We start from the raw sequence: 8,034 nt of genomic DNA, 5'->3' as shown, positions 1-8,034 counted from the left end.
TAAAATTTTGGAAAATGGGCGTAGCACCGCCCACTTGTGATCACATATATGTATCTCGCTAACCGTTCTAGCAATTTGTACCAAGCTCGGTATGGTTATTGTGCTTGCCACATAAAAGCAAACCGTTGAAAATTGTTGAAATCGGACTAAAATTGAGGCCGCTTTTCATATAACGGTAAATTTCAGATATGCTTGAAATTTCAATATTTCGAAATTTAAGGACGCTAATTTACTTAAAATGTATACACCCCGGCTTATCATGTAGCGGTAGCTTTCGGAAAGGTGGAAAACATATATTTAATACTTGCGCCGGGTATTTAATGTTCGGCTCCGCCCGAACTTAGACTTTCTTACTTGTTTGTCTGTATATCTGATATGAGGTTACATTTAAGAGTGTTAAAAAAAAGGCGGGGAAAAGAGCCTCTGAAAACTTATACCAACCCCTCTTGCATGCATAGTGGCTTCCACACGCTTGCTGTTGGAAAGTGCAATATACCTCACTAGTAAAGAGCGTGTCAGACGTGGCAATATTTCCAGCTGTCCACGTAAACCGCTGTCAAATTGAGAAAGAGACATTTTATTTCGATGTGTGAATAGGCATAAAGACCTTTCCGCCACATTTCGGAAATCAGTTTCAGAAATAAAAGTTGCAAGTTGTGACTCTCAATTGCAGGGCAAATCGATTTCGGAAATATATTTCAAGTTGCTCGTGCTGCACTAGCAATCTGCAAATCCTCTTTCGGAAATAAAAAAAACCTCTTTCGATAGACATTTTAATTGCAAAGTGCTCATGCAACTGCTTTCTGAAATTTCTCAATTTGACAGCCTTTTCGAAATATATTGCATACGAAATATATTGCCACGTCTGACACGCTCTTAAGTTTGTTTGTATACATGTATATATGTATGTAAAGATGAATGTTCATACGTATATACATTAAAGTGGTCCAAAAATGTATGTAAAAAAAATAAGATCGCATTTTTAATGCCGCCACCCCCTAGGATTGTTCTATACCGACAAAAAATATACCCCTATTTTCTTATTTCGAAATAAAAAAAAAATTAGGGACTGCTCAAAGCGCTCAAAGTTTTCAATGTATTTTATATGGGGAAAAACAACTTTTCGTAGAAATAGTGTAGAATTCTTGCAAATCAATATTTTTTGATCGGAAAACTTTGCTTATCTTCAGGAGATTCCAAGTAATAATACTCAATTGTTCCTTTAACCATTTTTTCATGGTAACTTTATTTTATAGGTCCTAGAAAATGCAATGGGGGCACCCCTAAAAAATCTTTAATCATAAAAAATGGTCAAATCAACAATTGAATATTATTATTAGTAGTCTCCTGAAGAGAACCACAGTTTTACGATTGAAAAATATTGATTTTCAAGAGTTTTATACCATTTTTACGAAAATTTGTTTTTTCCCCATGGAAAACTTTGAGCGCCGTGAGCACTCCCTAAATATTTTTTGATTTCAAAATAAAAAAACAGGGGTATATTTATTTTCGGTTCAGAACAATCCTAGGGGGTGGCGGCGATAAAATTCCGACTTTATTATTTTGGACCACTCTAATGTACATACATCTGTATATAAATACACATTTACGAACGAATGTATTAATGCATATGGGCAGTGTCAATCGGGTGTTCATTAGTTTATGAAGCTCTGCTGGGCTTATTTTTGTTTATTTTGCATTTAAAGTACACAATCAATAGCATACGCTCGCATGCACTTATATACATATGTATGTATTCATACAAACATGCAGATATGTATGTACATACATATGAATACATATAAATATTTATTTATTATTCGTTTTAAAATGCTTTGTTTTCACTCCTTACACCACTTGATGGTGTTACAATTGTTGTTGTAATTGTTTTCAATTCAATTAAATCCCGTTTATTTACTGAATCGTTAAACTTTTTCGAGTTATGAAAACAGTAACGAATAAATGAAAATAATAAAAGAAATACTAATATCAGCGTCCTCTGTGCAAATGTTGGTGGCTCCCTCAGCTTACTCAGCTTTCCAGCAGTTACATGAGAAATAAAAAAAAAAAAGCTGGTTAGTGCGCCGATTATATGAAAAATACTGATAATAGGAAACAGTGCCTTTGTTTTGCGCTAAATGTGCTTTAAAAAGGATCCTGTCGAATAGTAGTGAATCGTTGCATTGGTTCTGTTTTTTGGGAATACAAACAGTGTTGTCCTGAGCAATAGCAACTGATGCTCAATTTTGATTGTCACAGCTTTTGCGGTGTTTTTCATACAACAAGCGCAATTTATAGAAACTGGCGTTAATTATTATTTTTTTTATTTTCTTTGCATAAGAAAATCCCGCATGATTTTTAATTTTTTTTTTGCTGCCGGCTATTGTGGTTTTTTGTTCGTATAACAAGTACAATTCATAAAAACTAGTGTTATTTTTTTTGTTTTTTTTTTGCAAATGGTCAAGCGCATTTTATTCTACAAGAAACTCACGTAAAAAGTGCACAAAAATTATAAATTATTATCGAAAATAAATTACACTAAAAAACTTTGCATATATGGCCACTGTGCCAATACTTTTGTTCGTTACTGTACATATATTAGAAATCAACGTAATTTTTAAAAACTTAAAACTTGAACTTCTTTTACCCAAAAATTTTTTAAAATTTGAAAAATTCAAAGTTTTGATGAACATTTTTCTAATTTTTTTCAATTCTGTATAAAGTTTGAAATTTTGACTTAAGTAGCTGCTAGACGTGACAAGTGCAAGTCGTTTTTACACGGTGAATGCAGACAAGTTCATTTTCAACTATGTTAGCAGACATTTGTTTGCTTACAAAAAAATGAATGACCTGAAAAATTTATTAAACCTAAACACTAATACTTAAATACTCCACATCAGTAGAATAAATTAATTACACGTATTATTCATATTTTGTTCTACATTTTTATAATTTTATAAAAAAATTTGGCAAAAATGAAAATTGCTAGTGCAGCACGAGCAAGTTGAAATTATTTCTCGAAAGCGTGTTGCGTAACTTCAGTTGCAGTCACACCGTGCAATCTTAGTTTCCGAAAGTGATTTTTACAAATCCGCAAAAAGGACTTTCTGGCTGTTAACATGGGAAGGCAGACTTTCGATTTCGCAATTTGACATTAAAATGCGTAGAAAAAGCGCTTGCATTGCCACGTTTAATCGCACCTTTATATATGTGGTTTTGGTAAAAGTATGAACCATATTTTTATAACAAAATAAATGTCACTTGAAAAACATTGCTAAAATTTAACAAAAATTACCATCATGCATTCACTTGTGATCGCCGGTGTATATGTATATTAATATATAAAAATCCCGTGTCACTGTGTCCGTTTACGCTAACTACAAACTGCCCATATCCGAAGCGGGAGTTTTCCCAATGTTATTCGCGTAGAGAAATAAATAGGATAGCAACAAAATAATGTAGTATGTATTTATACATATAACAAGTAATTTTTAGCAAAAAAAAACGACTTAAAAAAAAGTAGTATTATAAAATTGTATGCGATACAAATATAAGGCTTTCCTTCAAATAAATACATAGAAGGCAGAAAGTGGTTAAGTGAAACGGTTCGGGAAAAATTAAACTCATGATAAGGTTGATACTGTTTACATGGTTCAGCACGTTAAAGGAAAATTTTTCCTGACTTAAGAGACTTGAAAATTTTGCAAATACCTGAGGTGTTTTTCATTAATTGTAGATAAATGGTCTAAAAGGCCATTCTCATGTCGAATAAGGGTGAATGAGTTGTGTGTGTTAACTTAGATAATACTTTCTAGTTGCTTACCATAAACATGAATTATTTCAAAATTAAACATATACATTAAAGATCTATTTTATCATCTTTATAATCAAAATATGTAGAACCCAAGTTTTTTCTTAAGATTTTCGGTGTTTCTTATGATTAAAACAAACGTTGGATTTTATAATCACAGACAAAAGTACATAGTACATACTTACCTACGTAGCAATAGCCGGCTTAACTAGATAACTAGTTTAAGTTTTGTATACATACTTATTACACATGTAGTACACCGTCACGAGTGGGACATTTGTAGAGAAAAAATGTTCCTTCTTTTTTAAATTTAAGTATAAATTACTCAACAATTTTGATAAAGCTACACCTAATTCACTAGGTGTAGGAGATTTAGTCCGGGTTAAAGTACCACAATGACGGGTATAGGCTTTCGATGCTTCCTTCTCGTAAAAAAAAAACCTAATTCACTATTATATGATGATTACGTATAATATACGTAAACAATTCCGAAAAAAATCTGAGTTATTTCTTCTGTTACGGGTGGGACAAAAATAGCACCTGCTTTTTGGAGCAGATATATTTTACGGAAACTGTGAATTAATCAGCGAATCACTTTTCTGTGTGAACTTGGTGTCTTATAATAAAAAAAGAACCACGAATACTTATAAAGCAAAAATTACAACATGGCTTTATTATTTTGAAATCTCCAAAATAATAGCAGCTTTGGTAGATTACACATTGCTTCTGTTACTTTTCCATATGCATACATACAAACGCATTTTAACTAAATTCGCGCACAAAATTATTTTTATTTTTCCGGAAATCACTGTACTTCTCCAACACTCGCCCAACAACGCATCAACATGACGCTGCGAGTGCACCAATAACAGCTGTTTAACATTGGTTTACGTCATTGCATTTGTTTACAAACATACCTATCTGCATACATGCATACACACAAACATACGTATGTACATGTGTACATTTTTACATATTCCGTGGGTTTAATTTTTCGCAACTCGAATCAAGTTTTTTAATCGTCGCGTCGTCTGCTAAAATCATACAAATGCTTTGCTGTAGTTGTTGTTGTTGTTGCTGTTTTTCATAGCACAATAATTGTGTGAATTTTTCCTTATTATGCTTAGTATTGTTATTTATAACTGCATCATAATCAACAATGAGTAATCGTAACCTTTTCTCCCCGATTTCATTTCACACCCTACAGGGCAGCTGAAATGCCACTGCGATATTTGCAAGGACAACAATTATATATGCGAAACGGATGGGTATTGCTTTACATCGGTAGTGAAGGATGACGACAAAATCATATTCAGTTACAGGTAAAGTCCTACGTATTTCCAATGCTTATTAGTTTGAAAACAACTACATATCTATCAATATATAATTTAGAATTTTTTATTTTACAATTGTATATTATACTATCTAATGATTGGCTCAATCTGATTGTTTTCGTCGCGTCTAAATGATTTGCAATTCTCTGCACCTTTTTCGCGTTTCGTTCAGGTGTCTTAATATGTCTCAGAGTTTTCCGCCTGGTCGATTTATTTGGTGTAACGATGGCAGTCGCGGTGGGCCCACAGCGCGTCCCGTTGCTCCGAGCGGCGGACATGCCTGCTGTAAGGATCGCGATTTGTGCAATTTAGATTTGCGTCCCATTATCAAATATTATGCCACAAATTCGCAGCAGGCTTTCGAAGGTGCGCAAAATGCTAACAATTCCTACAAAAGTACATACGCAAAATGTTACATTTTCTGTGTTAGAGAGCAGCAGTTTATGGCCAATGAAAGTTTTATTTGTACAGGAAATCAATTGGTTAGATATAGATAAGAGTCAAAATTGCCTAAAAATTATCGGTTAAATACCTTGTAGGTTGATTCAATTTAATTAGGTGAAATTTGAAAAGGGGAAAAATAATCATAAAAATTTTTTTTGCAGTCATTTCAGAAAATAGTGTTGACGGACTATATTTAGAATTTAGTATTGTTATCGTTGCCAGTTAGTGAAGCTTCTTTCCTTCCAAAATTCGAGTACTTAAAACATATTCACGTTCAATATCAAAGTAAATCACCAGATGGATAGGACACAAAATTTATTATTTATTTAGTATTTTTTTTTTTGCACAACTGCTGCTCTCTTTACCCGTTCAAAAAAATGTGTCTAATTAAAATTTAAACTTTTACTGGCTGCTGCTGCTAATTACATTCATGCCTGTTTTGTGATGTCCACTTCAACATATCCCAAAAAATGTCTGTGCCCCTTTTTTGAACGTACGCCCGTCCAAGCGCCCACTAAACAAGTAAATCTAGGCTGCTGCGATTTTAAGTTTAGCATCGTTCCTTGTTCTCTATAAAATTGTTTACTGCATTCACCGAAATACTAAAACAGAAACTAAGTTATTTTATAAAAAAATTGTTTCTATTTTACTCGTTCGAAAATTTTTACTAACCACTTGTTCTTATTGCTCGAAATTTTCTACTAAAACACCAATTTGATAAAAAAATAAATATATGATGAAATTAATTTTTTACTTTCACTAATTGTTCTATTTCCTAACTACCTTTTAATTCTCTGTAAACGAAAACTAAAAAAAAAACGCGATTCTGTATTTTTTAAACGCACGCGTCCACACCACCGCATAGGTGCCTAGAAAAGAGGTATGACCTGCAGCGTGAACCACTCGAATGCCTGACTAGCCGTGAAAAACAGAATATCTATAGAGTTAAATGTTGTAGTGAAGACTTCTGCAATAAAGACGAACTATTGAAATTGAGTTTCGGGACAGGTACGGCAAGGCTAAAAATCACTTACCACTCTACTAGTTGCTACTACTGCATTTGCTACCATATTTAACGTTTTTTTTTTTCTTAATAACATATATGATACAAAGTAGTGTCTTACTTGGAAAGCAAAAGAAAAACACTATTTTCAACTACTATCACTACTTATTTAGTATTTTATTTTTATTAAATCCTCTTTACAACACAGTCTCTTACATGGCTACTTACAAGCGTTTGCGTTATTTAATTAGTTCACTAATGATATTTAGCACACTTTCCTACAAGCCACATTCGTTTATTATTTTTTATTATTTTTTTTTTATATTAACGCTGAAATTTTGTACGATTATTTATTTTTGATTTTATAAATTGTTGTTGCATTGCATTTATAAACTCACATGCAGCCACTACGCACACGCACACACAGACACTAGCACGCACGCAAGCACTTCCTCTTGGTTTTTTTTTCTTTATAAAATTTAATTTTTTTGAATACGCACTGATTTTATCTTTATATATTACTAAATACTTATTCAATAGCCAGTGACTACTACGACCACATTTTGTAATTTCTCTGTTAATTTGCACAGCATTATTTTCTTAGTTGCACCCATCCCCGCACCCACGCTACACAGCCAATATTTTATACTGGCGCCAGTTGCTATGGGCCACAAAGTATCTATTTCCACTACCTCTCTGAACTTGGCAGGACAACTTTTTCTCAAAGCAAAAATTCATATCGCATAATTTGCCGTTAATTATCCGTAAATTATCCGTGAAAAGAATAATTTTGCCGCGGACATATTTTAAAAAATATCGAGTGCCCTGCTAACTTCCGTGAAGTAATGCTCTTTAACGTCTTTTTTAAGACTTTTTCACTGATCTCGTCCTCCTTTTTTATATGCACTTCAGGCCGTGTTTGTTTCTTATGCGTTCGGTCGCGTCATGTAGATTTGTATGCACTTTTCAGCGTCATGGGAGGAGCGTTAGTTTAAAATGCGGGCTCAAAACTTGATTCAGGTTTTCAAACGTAAGAAACTTTTGCGGCAATAAAAAACCTATCCGAAGAAACGTATGGTGTAACGAGTTGCGAAAAAAGATAGCTGCAAATTTTTAAAACGGCCGCTACGTCGCCTTATCGGTAAATTTAATTAAATTTTTATTTTTTTCACTTTCATGCCAATTTCTTGATATACATATTTTCGATTAAGGGTGCCAACTACCCTATAAAGCTTGAAATTTTTACGGAAGTCGGTACAAGTTAGAGACGTGGAGTTATATGATTTTTTTACCGCATAATTCTTTTCACAACGGATAATTTACGGCAAATTATCAGATAGTTAGTTTGGGTTTAGCTGGTTTCCTTTATTGGTTTTCAGAAGGTGCCCTGCTACCTTCCGTGGAAGTTAGCAGGGCACGCGATATTTTTTAAAATGTTTCCG

At 33.3% G+C, this 8,034-nt stretch overlaps 1 protein-coding gene across 2 annotated transcripts in view; it reads left to right on the top strand.

Annotated features, from left to right (window-relative positions):
• Positions 1-8,034, top strand: part of LOC118743337 (TGF-beta receptor type-1) — an 84,695-nt gene that overhangs the window by 6,961 nt on the left and 69,700 nt on the right. The window contains exons 3-4 of one of the 2 annotated variants that reach the window (XM_036475939.1): positions 5,019-5,133; positions 6,455-6,597. In XM_036475939.1, the coding sequence (XP_036331832.1) occupies positions 5,019-5,133; positions 6,455-6,597 (258 nt within the window). The remainder of the gene's footprint in view (positions 1-5,018; positions 5,134-6,454; positions 6,598-8,034) is intronic. The other variant, XM_036475940.1, reaches the window with a different exon arrangement.

The sequence above is a fragment of the Rhagoletis pomonella genome, unplaced genomic scaffold, assembly GCF_013731165.1.
Source record: "Rhagoletis pomonella isolate Grant_MI unplaced genomic scaffold, Rhpom_1.0 Rhpom_scaffold_00007, whole genome shotgun sequence".
Taxonomy (NCBI): domain Eukaryota; kingdom Metazoa; phylum Arthropoda; class Insecta; order Diptera; family Tephritidae; genus Rhagoletis; species Rhagoletis pomonella.
This window is presented reverse-complemented; position numbering and strand designations above follow the sequence as displayed.